Source organism: Camarhynchus parvulus, chromosome 10, assembly GCF_901933205.1.
Source record: "Camarhynchus parvulus chromosome 10, STF_HiC, whole genome shotgun sequence".
Classification (NCBI taxonomy): Eukaryota; Metazoa; Chordata; class Aves; order Passeriformes; family Thraupidae; genus Camarhynchus; species Camarhynchus parvulus.
Window position 1 is genome coordinate 17,799,649 of NC_044580.1, and position 22,556 is coordinate 17,822,204.

Consider the following 22,556-nt stretch of genomic DNA (forward strand, 5'->3'; position numbering starts at 1 on the left):
GAGAGCTTCTGGCTGTTCCAGGCTGTAGGACCGTGACTATTTCAGTGCTGTTAAACACACATTTCTCCCCAGAAGGAAGAGTCCTGTAGTCTGCTGTGTTTGACTGGCAAGCCCACATGCAGCACAGGGATCAGATCCTGAGCCTGCTTTCATCCCTTTATCTCCTGGGTTTGTCTGTAGAAGTCATTTGTGTTACTTCACTCTCAAAGTGATGAAACAAAGTTTGGGATTTGGCTGTCTGTCTGCAGAGGAGGAGGGGAGCAGAGGGAAGAGACATTTCTCTGCACAAGCCAAGAGCTCTGTGGGAAGGTCCAAGCTAATGCTCCCCACTGGCCGCCTTGGCTCCAGCTCCTGCCAAGCCCTTGCAGCAGACTAGACACAAAAGAAAACACACTGAGTCTAAATTCATTGGTATGAAGAGGATGTGCCAGAGTATTCCACAGCTCTTCCTTTTCTGCTTGTCTTTGATAACTGTCAATTTGCATTAAAAAGTGGATTATTAAGGGGTTTTTTAACCTATTAAGGCATAGTTCAGCCTGCCCTGTATCAGACCTGAGAACAAGCTTGCTAAACACTATTGAAAAATTCCCTTTGCCCTTGATGGGCACTGGACCTATAATGGCAGCATAGGCCTATAACTGGCTTCATATTCGTAGGAGGGGATTAGGTAGCAGAGGGAGATCCATGTTGGAGCACATGTTTGAATTCCAGTTTGCATCCAAATGCACTGCCCACCTTTTTATGATCTCTCTTGGTGAGAGTTTTGGTGTCAGAGACTTTCTGGTTTGTTTGCACCCAAAATTTTATTGCCAGTGTTTGCCTGTAAACACAAGGTGTCTTCTGTGCTGTGAGGTCCTTGATTTCACTCTAGGAAGGGTGGGGGCTGGAAAGGACAATTTAATAGGTCACTTGGAGAGGGATCACTGACCCCTTCTGTGGCCAGCTGTACCTTCAGCTAAGAGCAGCCTCTTGCCAGCTCCTTATGGTCACCGCTGCTGAGTGTGGAGGGAAGCCCATCTTCTCCCTATCTCCACCCAGCGCTGCTCTACGTTGCCTGGTTTCCTATTATCCTTAAAGCACAAATTCCCAGCCCTCCTTTCCCTCTGTCTTGTGCCACTCCTTAATTCATCCCTGCCCAGACCCTGCTGCTCTGATTCTCCCAGAACCATTGCTGACTCTCCACTTGTCAAGCTGGGGAGAGATTCCCTGACTGCAGCATGCCATGGCCAAATCCTGGAGCTGCAGGAGAACCAGGCATCCACAAAACCCCTCACCCATATCCAGGATCAGTCTCACACTGATAAAGTTGTGACCTGTTTGTGAATAGAAAGATTAAATCCTGCAGGTTATTCTTTGCTCAGCTCTACATGTGGTTTTATTTACGTGGGCATTTCAAACACAAAAGTGACACACATTGTCAAAGTTACAAAATTACTTTTTTTATTAACCTACCCTATCAAAGAGCATAGATTTTCTTGTCAAACAATGCAAGAAGCAAGAGAAAACTTATCTGTATCTACATGGAGCCTACAAATCCACATGGCTTCTCTGTGCTATTGAGCATGTGAGTTCTTAGAAATGCAGCTGCCAGTAGTTTAGCTTGAATACAGTAATTCTAAAACAAGCTAGAAATAAATAAAATACTTACATTTCAAGTACAAAACCTTGCAGTTGAATTCAGTATGAGGAAATCAGTTTGTTCCTTTTCATGTTACCAACTACTGTACAGGTACTTGGGCTGGCAAAGTCTGCAGATGCAGAACAGAAGAACGTTTTATGTACATGACTTAATTGAATCATATGTTTAGTCTTCTCTTTAGGCTATCATGTGAAGCTGTTTAATGTCAGGCAGAAAGAAGATTTTTATGGATGCATTTAATAAGACACAAACTCACTACCTCTGCTGGCCCCCAGTTCTTGCCTTACATCTTTTCTTTCTGGTGGGGGAAAAAATTGGCACCTTAATTATGTCTCATAAATAATGACACCTACCAGCTTTCAATTACATTATTTAGCAGGTTGATGTTACTTTCAAATTAAATTTAATTGAGCGTGAGTGACTTTACCAATGCTCCTATACAGCTCTAGTAGGTGGGACGTTGACCTGTCATCGGGATCCTGGCTTGGTTGTTACGGCGGCTTGCCGGTGGCCTCTGGTACACAGGGCTTTGCCCTGGCAGAACCAGGATGGACTGCTGGCCCGAGTCCCTCGGAGACTGCTGACTCCAGTCCCTCGGAGTCTGCTGGCTCCAGTCCCTCGGAGACTGCCGGCCCGAGTCCCGTGGAGACTGCCGGCCCAAGTCCCCTAGAGACTGCCGGCCTGAGTCCCCTGGAGACTGCCGGCCTGAGTCCCTTGGAGACTGCCGGCCTGAGTCCCTTGGAGACTGCTGGCCCAAGTTCCTCTGAGACTGGAAGATGCTTTGCTCTGTCGCGCTCCTCTCTGAGCAGGTGAAAGTCAACCCAATGCCGACATCGCTCTTCATGATTCTGGATGTGCCATCAGAAGTGCCATCAAAACACCTGCCCAGGGCGATTTCCTTGGCAATCCTCGGGTCTTGATCAGTGACTGTGTAGATGCCGTAGTTGTGTCCCAGCGGGTCAAGAGGTGCCAGCATTGTGTACTCACTGGTGTCGTTGTTGGTGGCCATGGGGAGGTGGTTCACCAGGTACTCGTGGAGCATGCTATTGACGCTCACTCGACGGCAGTTGCCTTGTGGGATCACTTTGACGAGTGTGCGATCCACGCGGTCCTGGTCGAAGAGCATTCCGCTGCACTTGAACTCCAGGCAGGCTGCTGACACGTCCCGCTGCTGGGGGTCACGGATGCTGCGCACGTCCCGGATGCCGTAGAGCTTGCCAATGGTGCGTGGGTGTGTCCCACCCATGTTACGAGATCTTACATTCACTTCTTGGGGTCCGTTTATTTTTACTTTAATGTAGCAGGCTCTAAATTCCATGGGCTTGGGCCACCATGCCAGGTAGTCATCGGTCCAGCTCATGAGGTCATCTTCACTGAAGGGAACAGTATTGAAGTCATACCGGTCTCCTTCTATCCTGTAAAACCTGAAGTGAGCAGCACTGTGTGGAGCTTCCTCGCATTCACTGAGGTTTTCATAGGCATAAATAGGGCCATTGTTCTCTTCTGGGGAATTAGGGCTTGGCTTGGCCATGTTAATGCTGAATGCTGTTTTCTTGATGTTGGGGTCCTCGTGGTCTGTCCTCCTGTAGTTAAGCTTGTTGAGGTATGGCTGTGGGACCCCAATAGCAGCAGGGTTGAGTTTGGGAGCAGAGGGCACAGCTTCAAGCTCTTCACCCCCCATGCTTGCCAAGATGTAAGCTCCATAGGCTTCGGGGTTTTGCTCATCGCAGAAGGCGGGCACACAGGCGCCGTTAGGACCAGTGACTACGCTCTCAAAACGGCCCCATGCTCTGGGGTTGGAGGAGAACCCTGGTTCTGGCTCCAAGTTTATAATAGAAATCACAACCCCTTGGATCTGCTCGCTTTGCAGAAATCGCTCACTTCTGTAGGCTCGTACTTTGACGTAGCACCGTCTGCTCTCAGGGACATCCAGGTTAAAAAGACGCCTCTCTTTGATCTCCATGTTCCCAACCAAAAAGGTTCTCTCCTCCCTTTTGCGCCGTGTGCTTTTCTCAAGGTTGAAGTCTCCTTCTTCCTCCCATAACCCTGTCTCTGGGTTCAGGGACCAAAGCTTCATCTCTTGCACGTGCTCTGGCATCTTGACCTGAGCAGCATCCAAATGAACCTTCACCTTTTCTGCATTGAGGGACTCCATGCCCTGTTCATCTGTGAAGTCCACAGAAAACATGCCGTATGTGCGGAGAGGAAATACGTCTCCTTCCTCATCTACAAAGTTCAGGTCACTTTGTGTCACAGGGGCTGTAGAGATGTTTCTTGGGTCCAGAAATGTCACACTGGCTTTCACTTTGCCACTGTAGACCTCTCCATTTTTCCTATAAAATGCATTGGGAGGAATTTCTAATTCAGCAATTGGATCATCTTCTTCCATTTCCCCCAAAGAAATCACATTGGTTTCGGTGGATTCCAGTGTAACAGGGGCTTTCTTTCTCAGTAGCTTGATCTCATGAAATACAGCACCTCCATTTTCCTTGAAGGCCAGAACTTTTGTTGTGTTCACAAACTTCTGCAGCCGGTCCACGAAAGTTAGAACCAGTCTCTCCATATCTGCTGGGACGTGGATGGAGAAGGTTCCCTTGTAGCCAGTCATACTCACTCTCTTGTTCCCCATGTAGATGTGGCCAAACCTCAGTGGCTCACCATTATCTGCTGCTGTGGCTCTGCCTCGAACCATTATTTTGGTCTCAGTGCATGTTTTACAACCACATTCAATGATGACTTTAGTAGGGAGCGTGTAGCCATCGCAGGAGATGTCCCTGGTTTCCATCTTGGATACCCCACAGCAGTAGGAGACATTGTCCTTACACCTAAGTCCCTTATCCAGCTTCCCCACACAGGTCTTTGCTGGGCACTTGCCCACATCGTAATAGAAGGAGTTTGTTGCTTTTTGGAAGCAATCATGAGGAAGTCGGATGAGATGGCTTTGGGGTTGGGAGTCACAGGCTGCCTCTTGTCTTCCTGTTGAATAGGATTTCTTAATGAGCAGCATGAAATAATTGTACAGTTATCACTATGTTGTCTGAAACCTCAGAGCTAAACATTGCTTCTAAAAGCAATGAGGTTTTTGCAGGATTTTGGTGAGCTGGTTAACTCATTTCAGTGAAGCAAGTAGCTCAGCTTTAGCTTTAGGACCCTTATTAAGAGATGTTTGCAGGATCCTCCCTGCTCCTGCTTATCCACTTTGGTTATCCTCAGCTACATGCTCTGAGGCTGTCTGGCTTTTTGACTATGGTAAGACTAGAATATATCCCAAGACTTTAAAAACAACCCTAAACAAGCAGAAATATTCCCATGTCAGGCAGCAAGTACAATGAGAAATCTCCTGACAGGAGCAGGTTGAGGTTGATAGGCCACCTGCAATCCAGAACTCTGGTTTGTAGGGAGTGTCTGTTTCATAACCAGCTCACTAAAGCTTGTCTGCAAACAGATGAATGACATAAACCTCAAGAATTTTTCCTGTGACTTTTCTTTACCAGATGTGTAACAGTTTCTGGTTCCTGCACGCCAACACCTCCCCAGCTGCTTGGAGAACATGAGGCACATTTTCTCTTACCTATGACAGCCAGCTTGGCAACTTGGGACTTTGCCGATCCCCCGTCACTGCTGGCCTTGCAGAAATACTCTCCTGACTGTTCTCTCTTCAGGTTCTTCAGAATCAGGTTGTTTTTATATTTGTACAAGGAGGGATCCAGCAGTGAGCCATTGTGGTACCTGCCAGGAACAGTTAAGGGACAGAGACTGACTATCTGGATGGAGCACAGCTATGGCCTAATCCTGCATCCTACTATGTGGATTTTGCCAGATTTTCTGCCTCAGTTTCCCTGGGATTTTAGTTTGGCTAAGTGGCATCACCTAAAAATTTTTCCCCTACTTGTGGCAGTACTGCAATGTGGCTGCTGGCTGCTGGACAGCTGGACAGCTGGCAGGGAGGCAGAGCTGCCAGTTGTGTCTGATGAGGTTTTTAAACTCTGTGTATTTTTCCGGTGAATCCCTCAACAGATGACATTCCTGTGCCATCTTGAGGAAACCATCACTTGCAGCCATCAATTCTCAGCGCATTTAACTGTTTTATAACTAAATCCCCCAAATTATGGAGATGGTAAGGAGATAAAACTGGCATCCATGGGACAGCTAAGACTTCTGGCAGATCAAATTCAAGCTCCTTACCAGAGGTAGCGGTCAGGAGCTGGGCTCCCTCGGGCGTCACAGCAGAGTGACACACTCTGTCCCACTCTCCTGGCTTTGTCCTCAGGGCTCCTGAAAACATAGGGTTTGCCTGCAGGAGAAGGAAAATGCCATCTCATTACTCTTCCTCTCATAAAACCACAGTTTATTTCCGATGCCTGCATAAAGCTTCCGTGCATCCCCCGTCTTTGGGGCTACCTGATCGGTGCAGCTGCACTTGGATCGCCAGGTTTCTCCGGTTGCTCTCAGGCACAGTGACAGTCGCTGTTGCATATTTGGCTTTCTTTATTTTAAGGGTGTTTTTGCCATCAGGACAAACCCCTGGTATCCTAAACATGCCTCTGTTATCAGCCATTGTCAACAGCTTGAGTTTCTTGGCTTGCAGGTAGACCCGGGCATCGGCAGCAGGTGACCCATCCTCGAGAGACACCTTCCCATGCAAGGTGGCATCCTCACACATGCAAGTGTCACAGTCAGCATTGACATGGCCCATGGGGCAGGTGATGTTGCAGGCTGGAAGAGAAGCAGACAGGTCAAAAAATAGCCCCAAGTCCCCACAACACTCACAGTGTGTTCTTGCATCTGCTTTTAATTTATATGCAATAAGGCAAGTACTGCATAAGGAGTAAATTGTATCCAAAACATATTTTTCCTGATTACCCACAGCTGTGCATTAGAAAGGCAGGGACGATGTCATTTTGAACCTGACAATTAGTAGAAAGCAGCCACGTGGATATAATTACAGCTAGGAACTGTTATTTACCTTCCCCAAAGGGCTGAATTTCAGGGGAATTTGAATCCAGATCGCCATGTGAGCTCTTAGCTCAACCCTGGCAAGTTTACAAATTCAATGTCATAAACTTTCTAGGTTTCTGTTACCAGTGTATGCTCAGAAGTTGTGATTTTGGTCTATCCCAAAAGCTGTCTTCCCTTATTCAATGGTATCCTGGCTTGGGCAGAATGTGGGATAATTGCCATTACCCGATAGGTTTAACATTTGGGCTCACAAGTATTATTCAATTCTCATTTACCTATAGTGATTAATCCTAAATAATAATCTGTCTTTTCTCAAGGCTCAGGTCATTACTTTTACAATCACAGAGCGTCCCTGTACAGGAACTATCTGATACTTCAAAGATGAAAATAAATGTAAGAAATCAGTGAAAACCTGAAACAACTTTTCTGCACAAAACATATTTTCAGAATTTTTTCAGAATTATTTGGTTAAAAGGAGATTATAAGAATAATATAATTAATTACAAACCCCTTCAGCTGGGACTATGGCAATTTGATATTCCTGAATCATCTCTTTCCTGGAGGTTTTATGGAGACAGCTGTCTGCAGTCACTGATTCTACCTTGAGTGCTGCTGTTATAAAGAGATTAATGGGATTTTTTTCTATATCCCCAAGATATTGTGAATCCCTGTTATCTTTCTGTTTGGCTATAAAGTCTCCCTGCTCTGCTCTTTGCACTCTCCAGCCCTGCTTGGAAATCACTAAATTCTGTCAAAGGAGAGAAAGATGGTTAAATGACAGCAAAGGGAGTTCAACACCTGGGCAATGGTGAGACCACGACATCCTCCCCTGCCCATAAGTGAGTTTAGAGGAGCACCTGCGCAAACATGTCCAATGCAGAGCCGCCCTTCCTCAGTTGCTTCATTACAGTGCACGCCCCAGAGGCGCTCAGCCAGGCAGGATCTGGTGCGCTTCTGCACCCCGGTTTGGCCACACTTGGCTGAGCACTCGCTCCATTTCGACCATGGAGACAAAAACCTTTTTGAATCTTGCACCAGTGGACCTTGAATAACATCAGTGGTTTGTTACTGAGATGCATATTACACATAGAGCTGCCCAAAAATGGGCAGTTGGGTTTTAGCAGCTTCTATAGAGCTCAGACTATACATTTGGATATTACATACCACATGGATTAAACAAACTCAGAGCATGTTCAGGGAATTAAAACATGTTCAGGGAGCTGGGAATTAAAGCATGAGAAGGCGTCTGAAGGCTTCTGACTTAATTCCCCGCAGGCTTCCAAATTCAGGATGATTAAGATAAACCCAGAGGGAGCAAAGTGCAGGCAGCTGATGCTTAGTGTTGAATAACTTTGGCTTAAGGAAATCAAACACATATTCTCATTTAAAAGTTGTTTGGGGGACAACACTTGTCTGTTTCAAATGTGGTTAAATGTTTAAATAGAAGGTAAAATAGTTAAATAGTTACAAAAAAAGGGTAAAATTGTTGGTATAATCATGTTGAATGTCTTTAACCAAATTTCAACATATGTTTTCTATAGGGGCAACGTGTGTCCTATTGTGAGCACCACTTTTACTGAGTGCAAACCAGAAGCTTAAGATGCTACTGAGCAGGCTGAACATGTCGGGAGCCAGCTGATTGGTAAACCAGAAAATTTACAAAACACATTGGGAGTTTAATATGAGGTTATATTTTTAAAGGAATTTCTTTAAATGGGCTACTAGATGTTATTAATTTAAGCTACTTTGAATGGATGAGATCCACTCCAAGTCTGTGGTTTGGGCTTTTTAAAAAATGACAGTGTTCTAATAATGTTTATGAGGGTGCACTAGTGACTAAAGTTTCTAAAAATGAAGTTTCTTGGAAATGTGTGCTATGTCATCTCCCATACCTATTCTTCCACACAGCTTGTAATTGAGCAGGTTGATTTGTTTCCTAGAAAGGCAGACAGGCACAGGGCTGGACTGTTCAAATTGTGAATGGGTGTTTGAAAACAATCCTGGCTTATAAAAGCAGATGGGTGGAAAAGACCCTTTAAATGAGAGCAGATATGGGAGCATCATGTCTGGCTTGGAGCGAGCACTTGGCTTAAATGGGCAGGGTTTTAATCTGTTGGCACATCAGCATCTCTAGTTCAGCATCCCAAGTAGTGGGATCCATGACTTATTTAGTAATTTGAGGCATGCAGGAGGAGGTGGGATGGGGACAAGGTCACATCCTGTGAATAAATGCCTATTTGTGCTTGCCCCAGGCAAAAAATGAGTGTGCAACAGATTAAAGCAGGATCTCAGCAAGATCCTAAGCTTGTTTGGGATCAGCTGCTTTAATCTGCAGGGCCTGGTGATGATAGGAAATGAGCAGGGAAATCCCGTGGAGGAAAATGGCATTATATGGCTCTAAGTAGCGTTTTGACAGCAGAAAAAGCAGAACATGGAGGATGAGGGAGAAGCTGAGGGATGGAGCGTTGGTGGGGATGTGGGAAGGGACAGGGCTGGCCCGTGGCGCCGGCCAGCAGGAACGTACTGCGTCTGACATAGGTGAAGGTGGGGTCTCCCCGGCGAGAGCTGCTCCTCGTACCTGTGGGCAGAGGGGTGATTCAGGCAGGGTTTGCCAGGCAGGGAGCCAGCCCCAGTATCACTGCCTTGTGCCATCCACTTTCAGGGGAAAACTATTTTACTGGTGGGCTTCAAAAAAATACCTCTCAGCAAGTGGAGGGGACCTCTCAGTGTCCATGGTTTTGGTGCTTTGATTCTTCCCAGTGGCTAAGAAAGCTGCTGGGAGGTGGGCAGAAGGCTGGGGAAATCCCCAAATCCTTCAGCATGGTCAGCCCTTTAAATTTCAGCCTACTAAAATTTAAATTCTGAGCTCTGGACAGTAAAGATGAGAGGTCGGGGCATCTCCCAGAGATTAATGAGCAGAGTGGGCTCTGCAGGTTAATTAATTCCCCACAGGCTTTAATTCTGAAGGAATGGTGTCACAAACCGCCCAGGGTGTGGGGACAGGCTGGGCAGGGTAGAGGCAGGTCAGAGCATGTGCTGGCCCATCCCTGGGCTCTTCTCACCCTCCCAGCCTGCGCGTGCCTCCCGCAGGAGCTGGGGCTGTGGTCACACGTTGACCTTCCCTTTTCCAGGAGAGGAGCCAACAGCATGTGTCAGTGATAGCCAAAACCCTACAGGAGGTTGTGGATGATTAACATTTATTCCATTGCCTAAATCATAGAATCATAGAATGATTCTAACCCTAAATGTCCTCTTCTACTCAAATAATACTGGTTAGTTGTAAATTGTTGGGAAAATTGTCCAGTGAGGAAAATCCACCCAAGGTGGGAATTAACTTACTCTCCAAGCTGAGCATTACCAGCGGGCTGAAGGTTCTCTGTCCTATCTGGACCCTGCTGACAGCTGGTTTCAGAATCCTTTGTCCTAAGGGTCAATAAATGAAAGAATAAATTATATTCAAGGAATTGGGCATCCTTAGGGTCAGTATCACAGCTTTCCCACTGGACTGTGGCTGGTTACAGCTCCTGTAGGATGCAGTGCAGGAGATGCCAAGAGAAGGACATAATGGTTATGTCCCACAGCATCACTGCAGCTCAGATGTGATACATATTTTCTATTTCCCTTATCACCCAGAAAAACTTTTTTGTACTTCCTTTGTTGGAGCAGTTCAGATCAACTAATCTTTTTATGGCTGGAGAGATAAAATATGTCCTTCCTGTGCATGCACAAGGAAAAATTAATCCAAGGTGGATAATGTTGGTTGTTTTTATGGGACAAGAGCTGGTTTCTGAACTTGCTGGCGACCTGCATGCCTGAGGGGAGCTGATGGCCATGGCTGGTTCCTGGGGTGCTTGCTGGAAATTGGGAAGCTAAGCCCCAGCACCAGCTCTCCCCTGTGCCCAGCTCTGTCCCTGTGCTCCTCTGGCTGCAGACTGGACACTATGGGATCTCAGAGACAGCAGGCAGGGATGGTCCTAGCATGACCAGTGGGCTGGGGAGCTCATCCCTGGTCAACCAGAAGCTCAGTGACTCGCAGACAGGCTTTGCTCAAACTCTGGGGGCTGGATGGGAGCCAGTCCTTGCGTGGAAGTTGTCTGGCCGGGCAAACGCCGCAGTGACCCAGAGCAGCACCCGGCATCGATGTCGGGCTGTGTCTGCTGCCTCAGCGGCTGCCAACAGACATGCCTGCACTGGCGTGGGCAGGGGACAGAGCAGTGACCAGAATGGAAACGTTTAACCTTCACCTAAAACAGACGTGGCTCCCCAGAGGAGGAGGAGGATCCAGCCTTTCATGGTGACCATCGCTGTCTCCAGAGGTGACCAGGGGATTCCTGGAGTTTCCGCAGCCGTCCCACGCTTTCCCCAGTTCTGCAGAGACAAGCCCAACTGTGTCAAAGCTCACCCAGGTCCTGCTGCTTTTGGGGAATTTCTCCCAGGCTGAACCACTCCAAATCATGCCACAGGGGCACTTTTACCCCCTCTTCACCCACCCCCGGCAGCTCTTCATTTACCTCCCCAGTGGGGAGCAACAGGGGCTCCACATCTGTGATTGCATCCCCCCTGCTTCTCACATCTGAGCCCAAATCTATTTTGCAGAGCACTGCTTTGTAACAGCATCTCCTTAACATGCCTAGGAACAGCTTAAATACTTCCGCAGGGATCTCTCACAGCCCACGCAGCTCTGGAAGCCCCCCAGCACCCAGATCTGCTCCCCGCAGGAGCAGGGAGAGCCCCATGCCTCCATCCCTCTGCCTGCAAACTGGGCATAGTGTGAGGATAGCATCTTATCCCAGTACATCCCAGAGTGTGAGGAGAGGGAAGGCTCTTGAGCACTTCTGAAAGCAGAAAAACCCATGCAGAAGCCAAGTCTTTCCTGCAAATGTAGCAAGAAGCTCAGTATTTTCCTTTTCCCACAGGCACAGATATGAGACTGAGGCTTTGTCATTCTTCACCAGCTCAGCCACTTCAGATTTTGTTTTCAGTGAGTCCATTTGCCCTAGAGCATCAAGTATTTGGGTATTTAATTTCTGAAAGTACCTGTGAAGCTGGTGTTATCCCTAGTGACACCAGCTGGAATTCCAGGTGCTTTATTTTATGCACCCTAAATTAATGAACTGGGAGGAGGGGAAAATATTGCCCCAGCCATTTGGTGCCTCAGTTTACACATAAAATGGGGCTGACAAAGAGCAGTCACTTGCGAGAACACTTATTTGTAAGTGGTACTAACCATCCCCTCTGGGACCAGCGAATGTGGGACTAGGAAATACTTTGATTATGGCTCAGCAAATCCCAGTCAAGCAAAAATAACAAGCAACACATGAGCAGTGTTTTGTGGGCTTACGGTGGGGTCGTGAACTCGCAGCCAGACAATAACCAGGAAAAAATTAATCCTGTTTCCCACTTGGCAACTATTTTTGGAGCTGACTGCAGCTTGTTCAGCACTGGGTTTGGGATTGGGATACATCCCTCTGTACCCAGATACACGATGCTAAAAAAGGGGGGTTCAAGCAGCCGGGTCTTGGCAGCAGGGAGGGTTTGGAGCTGCCTGTGTCCCCTGTCTGGCAGGGGGCTGTGCAAGCCAGCGCGGGACAGAGCCGCGGGAGATGAAACAGCCCCACGTGAGCAAAGCCCCCCCAGACCCCCGCTCCAGCTGTCCTGTAACCCTTCCCCCAGCCCATTAGCTGGGACGAGGAAGGGAGAAGCGGGACGCAGGGAACCGCATCCCCATCGATGTTTTTCAGCCTCTGTGCCGTCATGTGCCCATTAATTAATTTCCACCTCACCTTCAATCACAGCCACTCTTAATTACGTCGCCTTAACACAAAAGAATTCTATAACTACTATCTGCCACAGAAGTGAAAACAGCAGGATTGGGGTTTTTTAATCTTACCTAAAAAGCCATAAAACCCCACTTAAGGAGAGTCCCGTCTTCCCGCCACAGAGCCGCCAGCCGAGCTGTGATCCGCGGGCGAGACGAGGGCTTGTCAGCTGCGTGTGCAGGGATTTGCAGCCGGCTGGGAAGAGAGAGCTGCGGCTCACCGAAACCTCCCCTGCGCCGAGCGGAGCCGGGTTGTGTGCGAGCCTCCTGCAGCCGAGGCGGCGAGGTCGCTTATATAGCCCGGCGTGTAGCTTAGGGGATGGCAGCGAGCCACCGGCCGCGAGCACAAACAGATCGGACGCGCGAGGAAACCGCAGCCTGAATAATCCCTTAATAAAGTGATGGTAAACAGAAACCTGTGGCGATGCCACAGCGTGGCGGCTGCTGCTGCTGGTGGGACAGGGCACGGTGTGGGTACCGCGTCCTGGTGTGGGCACCCGCATCCCAGCCCAGCACCGTCACTGTTAGGGGTTCACCCGGGGTCTGGATCTGAAATAGATGCTGCTGAGTGTTGAAAGTGGAGATACAGCAAACAGACCATGAGTTTTGGGGATGCTTTTTGGCTTCACCTGGTCTGGGACAAACGTGGTGCCCACCCAGCAGTGCACATGGATTTGCCCTGTTTTGCAGGTGTGGGCTCAGCTGGGCACCATTCCCTGCACTGCCTGCCCACCTCTGCCCCTGTGCTGGCTCTGGCAAGGATCAGATGAGGATGCTGTGGGGATATGAGGATGTGGGACAAAGCCAGTGGGATTGGTTTGAACACCCAGGGTAGCACAGAGCTGCGGAGGCAGGACAACCCTTGTAAATAAATGTGATTGCATCTCAAGCCATGGGGAGATCTAGCAATATCCCCTAACCAGAGTTTCTTGCTTGCCTCAGTTTGGCTTCAGCCTTCCAGGCTTTTCCTCCCTCTGCAGCCACATTTTTCTCATGTAACTCGTGGCAAGTGTCTGTGGACCCAGGGCTCCTGGGTGTTGACAAAGCACGTGGCCTTGTGCGAGTGACTGCCACCCATGCCTGCAGCCCTGGAGCCACTTGACTGTGCAGATGGTTGCTGCAGGAATGTGGTGTGAAAGCATGGGCTGTATGTGTCAGGAGCAACCCCCAAAAGATGGGCATGGGTGTTGGGGCAGCCAGTGGGAGTCAGCGGTGTCCCAAGCTGCCTCCTAGTAATCCTTGTCAGCCCTGCTGCCTGAGGGAGTGGTGCAGGAGGAACACAGATCAAGATGTCACATAAAAAATAATCAGCGGTGACCTACACCAGCTCCTGTTTATGTTTACAAGGGAAAAGGAAAAAACACCCAAGGTGTGCCAAAAATGGCAGAATGTTTATGTGGTGGACAGAGAGTGCCCAGTGAGCTGGAAGCTCCAGACCTCTGACATAAACATGAAGATCATCTCTGTTTCCCCTCTGTGATGAGGACAAGATGTGGGAAAGGTACTGAGGCAGAGAGCAAGGAATTCATCTTCCTCAGATGGAACTTACCTCCCACCATGGCTCACCCACACTAAGCCTAGCACCAGTGCCTTGGCAAGACATCTCCAGTCCACCAGCTGCTTGCCCACATCCTGGCATCAATTTCTATGGGTCGCACTGCTGGGCAAGGAAATGTGCTGTTCTGCAAAAGGAATAAACTGTTATTCCTTACATTATGGAAATGGGATGATAGCTCTGACCCAGTGCTGGTGCAGGCATTTCTGCAGGGGATTTTGCAGCCTCCTCAGCATGGCTGTTTTCTCTCTAGCATATTTCTGTCAAGACAAGCTCTGGAGACATGTGTGTGGATTTAGGAGCAAGTTTGGGACCTGCGAGTCCATGCAAACCCCAAGTCTCTAGAAGAGTTCATTTGCACGGTCTCTCTTGGCTTGACCATCCCTTGCTGCAGCTCCAACATGTGGCTGACTTTGGAGGGGGCAGCATGAGAAGGGCTCCGAATGTTCCCAGTGCTGAGCACCACTGGCTCTGGGAGAAACTTTCCATCTGCCTGGAGGTGAACAATGCCCCAACCCTTGGGGTGGAGAGGACAAGTCAGGGGTGGGGTGGTCAGCAGGGCTGTAGTACCTATGGCCAGTGACAAGGATGCATCCCAGACCAAACTTCTCCTGTCTTTCTGCCCATCACCAGTGGCTTCAGCTGCCTAAGGCTGCTCCTTCCCATCAGATAACAGATCCACAGCCTCTTGGACTCATTCCCCTCCTGGATTAATGCTGGGGAGCCTACCCAAATCTCATGGTTTTTTTCCATGGTTTCATCACTGATGTGTAATGTCAAAGCCATAAGGCATTTATGTGAATGCTGCCATGCTTAATGCTCCCTCTGGCCAGTGCTGAGGCTGGGGCAGTAACAGAGGAGTGTGACAGCAGATGGTGCCAGCAGCATCTCCCTCCCCACACTCCTTTGTGGTTGTATCCATAACTTTTGTTGTGTTCATCTAATAAATCCAGGGGAGAGCTGGCTAGTAATGCTCATCTTGGTTCTTCATGCCTCCCACCATTTCTAGTACAGAATGGGCAGAGTGGCCATCTCCAAAAGCCAGCTGTACCATGCCGGGGGGATAGCAGGGTTGGAGGGGCTGCTCTCAGGGCTGCATGTCAAATTTACAGGCTGTGGGGTCTGCAACATGCTCTGTGGGGCCCATAAATCCACTTTTGGGCCAAGGCCATGCCTAATTCCCTGCCGGCTGCCCTCGTCCTCCCTCCCTGCGCCCTCTCCACTCCGCCAAAGGGAGCTGACGGTTATTTTCCCCTGCTGCATGTCTCTGGGCTTGCTTCTGTTTACGGAGATGGGAGTTAAAATAACTGATTGATGACTTTGTTCCATCCCAAACACTTTGGGGAAGTTTGCGTGGTTTAGAAGGGAGAGTTGGGAGCTGGGATTTCATTAAGCACTTGGCTCCCGGCACTTCTCCAGCCATGCTCCAGGGGTGGCTAATGTTGTTTTTTAAATCCTGTTTTGCTATCCCAGGAGCCGGAGTGGCGATTTCCATGGTTTGTAGGAGAACTTGGAGATGTGGCAGGTCCCTGAGGTTCCCTCTGAGCTCTGAAACACCAGCAAACCTCCCAGCCACCGCAATATTGTTTCACTTAAGCCCTCCTCCACCGCTTCATCAGCACAAAATTGCACTCCAGCTGCCTAAAATCTTTGGAAAAGAGCCAAAAAATGAATTACAGGAATTTGTTTTCATTGTGTGGATGAGGATTTACAGGCTATGACTGGGAGAAAAGGAGCCAGTGGACCTTTTTCCCCTCTGGAAGGATTTGCTTGGGAGTTAAAGCTTCTGCTGGGGCTCAGTAGTGCTCAGCTCCATAAACATCGTTTATGGAACAGATACAAAAGGCAGCGCACAGTGGGGACACCAGTAGAGCTAGGATCCAGGGAAGGACTGATTTTAGCTCTGGAGCTCAGGAAGGTTTTTTCTGCAGTGGTGAAAGAGCCAGGAGTGAGGAGACAGTAAGTGTCTGTGCTGGTTGTGGGGTCTGTTCCACGGGGTAAGCCCCAAATGTCTGCTGGCACCAGCAAAACACAACTGACTCCTGACATGTAAAAGAGGGTGCCCTCTGTTCCATGATTCCATCTGTAAAGGAAAAGGGCTTTTGCTAGTGCTTTTGCAGGGCATGTTTGCTATTGGAGTGCCCAGGGACTGTCACCTTCCACCCTGCTGCACACATATAGACCCACATACCCTGGGGAGGGATTCACTGCTTACTGGGATGTCCTGGACTGCAGAAGGGTCCCACCGGTATTTCCCTCCTATGGCCATGGCCGTATCTGCTGTCTCTCCTTCCCTTCAGAACTTGGAGAGGCAGAAACCATGGTGCTGTGAGAGCACCAGAAGTGCCTCAATAGTGAATCCCTTTTTAATTAAGTGTCTGAGCTGGGGAAATTAAGAATACTGACTCATTTAGAAACTCTCTTTGAGATGGAGAAGGCCATTATTTTCAAGCCCTCCATGAATAGTGGATATCCCAGCCTCTCCCTGAAGCATTAACTGCTCAGGGACACTTGCAGGGCAGCACCATGGTGTGGAGAACATCCTGCCCACAGATGTGGCAGGGCCTGAGCTATTGCACAACCTCTGATCAATGATGTAAAAGCGGTCACAGGATGGGAACAGGCCTGATGGGAATGTGGCCAGGTCCAAGCCAGGACAGGACCTCAATGGGGACATTTACACTGCAAAGGAAGGGCAGGAGCAGAGCTCCAACCCACAGTCCACCAGCTGTTTGCTTTAGCTCTGGACAGGGTTGGGTGGACAAAGACCATCCTGTGTCAAAGTCCATGTTGATTTGGGTAATTAATTTCTCCTGAAGAAATCCTTTATTTATTGCTCCTGTTTATGTGTATTGGCTTTGGGCTGGGATGCACTCCAGGCTGTGCACCCATGCTGGCATGGGGAGCAGCCTCCCACACACGGGATGGCGATCATGGTCTCATTTGTGCCTTTTCTTACATATTCTTTCTATAAACCAAGTTGAAGTGGGCAGGTTTGCAGTGATTTACACCAACAAAACATCAGCCAGTTTTTCCTAAAAACCAGCAAAATCCTGCCTGATCCATGAGTGTGCAGGGGCAGGCTTGGTTCTTCCAGTTTGTCTTTATCCTATTTTGCAGGGATTGCACTGGCAGCACGTTGGAGAGGTGTAGGCTATGTAAGTCAGACCAGAGGCAATAGTGATGGCAGTGAAAGTGAAGCTTTGAGTTAAGAAGTGTTTTTTAGTGTTCAGACGAGCCTCTACATGGGATGGACAGAAAGAGATAGAGCCGTGAGGGCAGTGGGCATTCCTCTTTGAACCATGTGGGAATTTCTGTCAGGTTAATTTCTGCACTGAGCAATGTGGGGCCGTGCCTGGGCTGGGGTAACCAGGGTTGATCTACCCCCAGGTTTCAGCTCCAAAAGGGTTTGCCAGCATCCCCACTGGCAAAAGAGAGCATGGAAATGCCTCCCCTTCCTGGAGTGCCTGTGGTCATGGGGGCGACCGGAGATGTAAAATATCTCATGACCTCATGCACTATGCCAAGGACATGCTTGGAAAAGCCGGTCTCTGCCGAGCTAATTCCAGCGCTGCTGGGATTCCCCCTGGAATATGTGGCCAGATCAGCTTTCACTGGAGGGTAAATGTGTGTTTGCCAAGAGCACACCAGAGGCTTTGGTGGGGCCAAGAGCTCCTGGAGGAAGGCCTGGCAGCTCCTGGTGTGAACACCTTGTCCTATCTGAGACAAAAATTGCAGGGAGCAGATTGCAAAGGCAGCATGGGAAATGAGCACTTCTGCAGAGAAACAGCAGGAACAACTTGAATGCTGGCTCCCAGAAACACCTCCCTGGGAAGCCAAATCTGGATGGGGGGAGATGGCAGCACTGATGCTCATCCTAAGGGATAGTCACTGGCTTCCTGCAGCCCCACAGCTTGGCTCAGAGCAGATTTCTTGAGGGAGGGTAAAAGCAGAGTTGGGGAGCAGAAATTATATCCCTCTGGCTCATCACATTCAGCATTGATGGTATCTCTCCCCACCCAGAAACTGATCCTTTCCTAAAAGCATAGAGAAGGATCATGTGCCTGCATAAAGTTCATCCAGGAGTATCTTTAAGCTTTGAAAACTGCTTGGAGATATGGAGCTCACGGGAAAGAGGAGTCAGGGGAGGTGTTCCCTGCTTTTTGCTCCTGCAAGCCCTGTGTAACTGCCAAGGGTCCCACAGGGATGTCAGCTTTCCCCACATCTCACCTCTTCCCCAGTGCAACAAAGGAGAGCAGCCCTTGAATTTGGCGAATGTTGGGAAGGAGCATCCAAAGGGAGCACCAAAATATGGCCTTGGGACACACAATCCTATTTGAGAGTTTGGAGGGAGGAGGATATTTGGAGCAACACTATGGACAGGTCCCACAAGGAATAAAAAAGCAGAGGATAAAAGAGGGCACAGAAGGCAAAGGCAAGGAGAGCAACTAAACCCTGTCCAAAAACAAGGGCAAAATTGTTCACTTCCATGGTTAGTCACAACGAAAACATTGGCATTTCATAATTTCTTCCAGCTCAAAAAAAAAATCCCGTTAGGGCAGTGAGAGCCCTGACTGGGTCAGTGCATGCTGAAGCTGAAGGGGACCCATGGCCCCTCTGCTGACCCTGTGGATGATTTTCTTGCTTTACTGGGGCCTGGGGTACCAGGTAAAAGTTCCCAAATAATTTCCTCTCCAAATAAATTCCAGCCTGGGCAGGAAAGCAAAGGTGCTGTGGGGAAGCTCAGCTGAGTGGGGCAGTGGTGCACACACAACACCAGATTTTGTCCCTTGGTGGTGAGCAGAAAGGGCTCGGTACCAGATCTCACCATGTTTCTTCAGGCTTGGCCTCAGGATCTGGTCTGGGATGATAAATTCCATCCTCTTTCTTTTCCAATTTAGAGATGAGGAGGGGGATGTTACTCAGGTTGACATGTCCTGGTGAAAGATGGAGGAAAGACCCTGAGAGCTGCTCTGAGTGGAAAGATGTAAATTTGGGGAATCACTGGGAATGATGCTCTGGGGGTCTGAGCTCAGCAGCATCAGGAGCACCAGCTTGGGGTAATAAAAGATGGGAATTGCAGCAGGTTTGAGCACATTTTTCCCAGCACCCCTGTCCCATGGTGTGAAACCCCCGAGAAGGGTTTTTATCAGTGAGGTTTTGATATACAAAGCTGAATCAGAAACAGAGCATTGTGTCACCAAGAAATGGTCTAAAGGCACAGTTTACCAAGTAGTTGAGCCCAGAAGGCAGGACAGATCCCTCCTTCTGCTTTAAACACAGGTTTTTAGGAGGGGGATGGAGTGATCCAGATTATCCCCAGGAGGGGCAGCAATTACCATCCCTCCTTGGCAGGTTCAACAGAGCAGCCAGGGCTGGCTGAGCAGGCAGAATGAGATGCTGGTTTATCCCCAGTGATTATTGGGCTTTGTATCTCTGTCTTTTGCTGCAGAGATTTTGGGGAATTTTGGGTGATGCCCTGTTTCAGACCTGTTTGTAACTTACAGCACAGTGGCACTGTGCTAATTTTTATGATGCTGTTATTTAATGAACAGGCTGAAAACTGGGAGCTTCCCAATCGTTTGACTTGTGAACTTTGGGTAAGAAGAGAAGCTGTTCCAGAGGTGAGCTCATTTCTAACCCTGGGAAATGACTTCATGGACGCTGGTATTTACTCACAAAAACATTGCATGTCAGATGTCCCTGACTAGACTTTCTGTTTCGAGTCCAGTATGAGACAAAAATTTCCTTGGATGAGCTGCTCTTGAGACAATTCAAGGTTTGGAGAAGGAGGAGAAGAATTGCAGGGGGGACAAAAGAATCAGCATTAAAAACACTCTGAAATCATGAGGTTTTTCTGAATAAAGGGAAGTTTTTAGGCACCCAGCCTGGCAGAAGCACCTGCCTGGGGGGAGGGTGTGGGTGATGAGTCCAGCAGAAGAATCTCCCATCCTCATCCTCCACAACAACCAGCAGCTGGAGTTTCTCTCAGAGAGGAAAATACAAATTTTTCTCTTTGGGAAGCCAAGCCCCCAGCAGTGATTTATCAAAATAAACAGAAGCAGGTTCCTTGCCCTGTGTTTGCTATAGGCTAATGGAAATTATATCCCACACTGCTCTCCCTTGATGAAATAGATCCCAGTATATACAGGGTGTCCAATGGAAAAACACAGCACTTTTTATTCAAGGTTTGCTCATGCAGAAATTGTCACTGGGACTGTATTACCCAGTGTGGTTCCTGATTTCTGTTTCTTCCAGCATCCTGGGATGATCTATGTGGATTTGGGGAGATCAGTCCTATTTGGAGACGCTGGGGGAAGCTCTGTCCCCTCATGACCCAGCACTGGACTGCAGCTCTGGGGATGTACTGGGGCAGCATCCCAAGAGGAGGAGATTTCGGGAAGAGCCAAGCTGGGATGTATGGAAACAAGCCCTGCCTGCCAGCACTGTTTCCTAATCCTGGACACCAAAACTCTCTGATCGTTAAACCAGTGTTCAGAGATTCGTCTGAAGGCTGCCATGCAGACAACATCCAAACTGACCTTTGAGGAGATGAGCAAAAGAAAAAAAGAGAGAAAACACAAGGGGGTTACTGTGCAAATGCTGGAGAAAAGCAGTCATTTCAATAAGGGACCCCACCCTTAAAATAAGACTTATTGCTAATGCATGCCCAGGACATTTCTGTGTGATGGTATGCTAAAAAAATCCTCTCCAAACAGGGACTAAAGGCTTTGTTGTGTCATGAGGAAGGCTTACAATTCCCAAGAAAAATCCTGTCCCTCTCTTGCATCATACAGCCAAGGATGGAGAGGACATTTCTAGACAAGAAGGCCATCAGCCAGGATGAAGGACAAACAGGGAATACATTCCTGACTTGCTACTTAATTGCTTTCATGCAGGTGCAAAGGGCTAAATGAAAGGGAAAATAAGGATGAGTGTGTGGGGCCTAATTAATCTCAGCTTTAGGCAGGAACCTAATGTCAGGAGGAGGTGGCTGCTGGAACAAACAGGCTTCCACCCAACTTCTATGCAGATTTTGTGGTATTTGTCCCCCAAGGGCCAGGCTCATTTCCTAGGCACTGGTGGGTGATGCCCCTGTCAGGTAAGGAGGTGATGGGGACAATCCCATCCCATGTGGCAGGGCTGGCTGGTGCTCACTGGCAGTGCCAGCAGGATCTGCTTTCCTCTTTCCCCCTGTATGGAAACCACTTCAGATGTAGGAGTTGCTCTCTGTGACTCTGAGCAGAGTTTCCATCCTGATCCCTTTTGGCAACTCCATGCAGAAGTGATGGAGAGTTTAGGGGATTCCAGGGTAAACATGGTCCAGTGCCTGCAGCATCTTCTGGGTCTCAGGAGCTGGTCCCTCTGCCACACAAGTTGGCAAGTTAAACCTTTGTGGGTTTAAGAGTCAAATTGGAAAAGGGGAAAATATCTTTTCTGCTTGTGCCCAGGAGCACTCCTGCCAGCACAGCAGCATCAGAGATGGTGCAACCACCCTCAGAGTTCAGGCGTTTCCTCCTGAAATAAGTGGGAGTAGTTTTAATAATGGAAAACCTTTTCCAGAACGGGAATCTCCTCCTCTTGGGGAACAATGCAGAGCCACCACTGCTAGCTTGGGATCTGCAGGGACCTGTATACTACGTACTCTTTAATTTAATAGCCTGGAAAATGTGAAGGTCTGTCTGCATGTCATTAAAGTCCCAGTGAAGCCCCTGGGAGTGTGTTTGCTAGTGCTGGCCCCAGCAGGGCTTAGGGCTGTCCCTCTTTCACCCCCACAGCTCCAGAAGAGCAGGATGTCCTCAGTTTCCCTCCCTGTCCTCACATTGCACTTCATATTTTTTAAGCTCTTTTGAGCTCTTTGTCCCTCCCAAGGTCCTTCCCTCTCACTGTGTTATGCTGCAAGAAATACAGAAAGAACCAGATGGGAACTGATAGACTGCAGGAAAAAAAGTGTATTCATTAAAATGGCAAAATGAACCACATTTCCCCTTATTAATTCCTTCCTTGCAGCATTTCCAGTCCAAGCATGTACCTCTGATGCTTCCATGGACCCGTGTGGTCCAGGAGCATCTCTGAGGTGCATGTGCGCGTGTCTGCGAGTTTCTCGGTTGTCTGAGCAACGGGACATTCATCACTAACTCCCAGGATAATTAACTCATTCTCCTGTATTTATAGCAAACCAGTACAGGGAGTGTTGGCACTTATCCCTGATAGAGCCACGTTTGGCCACAACGTTTTGAATTTTGGCTGTTTCTTGCATTACAGCAGCTTTGTCATCATCCCCGCTGCCTGCTCATTAAGTGGTCAGCTCATTAAGCTAACAAGGGCAGGGCTGATGGTGGCTGCCTGAGCCAGGCTGCCCATGGGTGCCTGCCTCGGTGTGCCCCGCTCCTGGTTTGCAGGTGCAGGGAGTGTTTGCAGCAGCATTCCCACCTCCAGATGCCTGCATATGCCTGTGCTAACAGCAGTGTCGCTTCTGGCTTGCCTGCTGGCAAGGGGAAATTTTACTGCTTCAAGGTTTGTTGCAGGGATCTGATGCAAGGAAACGTTGGAGCATCCTGACTCAGCACCGCAGCGGTGGGGGA

The 22,556-nt window shown here is 48.7% G+C and overlaps 1 protein-coding gene across 2 annotated transcripts; it reads right to left on the reverse strand.

Annotated features, from left to right (window-relative positions):
- Positions 1 to 1,375: 1,375 nt before the first annotated feature.
- CILP (cartilage intermediate layer protein) lies at positions 1,376 to 12,671 on the reverse strand. Of its 2 annotated transcripts, XM_030955560.1 has the most exons (9): positions 12,489 to 12,671; positions 10,843 to 10,966; positions 9,938 to 10,021; positions 9,123 to 9,176; positions 7,456 to 7,641; positions 6,041 to 6,355; positions 5,825 to 5,933; positions 5,211 to 5,368; positions 1,376 to 4,615 (listed from the first exon to the last, which is right to left on the reverse strand). In XM_030955560.1, exons 2-9 carry the CDS (start codon positions 10,898 to 10,900, stop codon positions 2,085 to 2,087), a joined length of 3,495 nt encoding a protein of 1,164 aa, XP_030811420.1. In that variant the 5' UTR covers positions 10,901 to 10,966; positions 12,489 to 12,671; the 3' UTR covers positions 1,376 to 2,084. The 2 variants fall into 2 exon arrangements, with proteins under 2 accessions (XP_030811420.1, XP_030811421.1); XM_030955561.1 differs by lacking the exon at positions 9,123 to 9,176.
- Between the last annotated feature and the right edge of the window lie 9,885 nt (positions 12,672 to 22,556).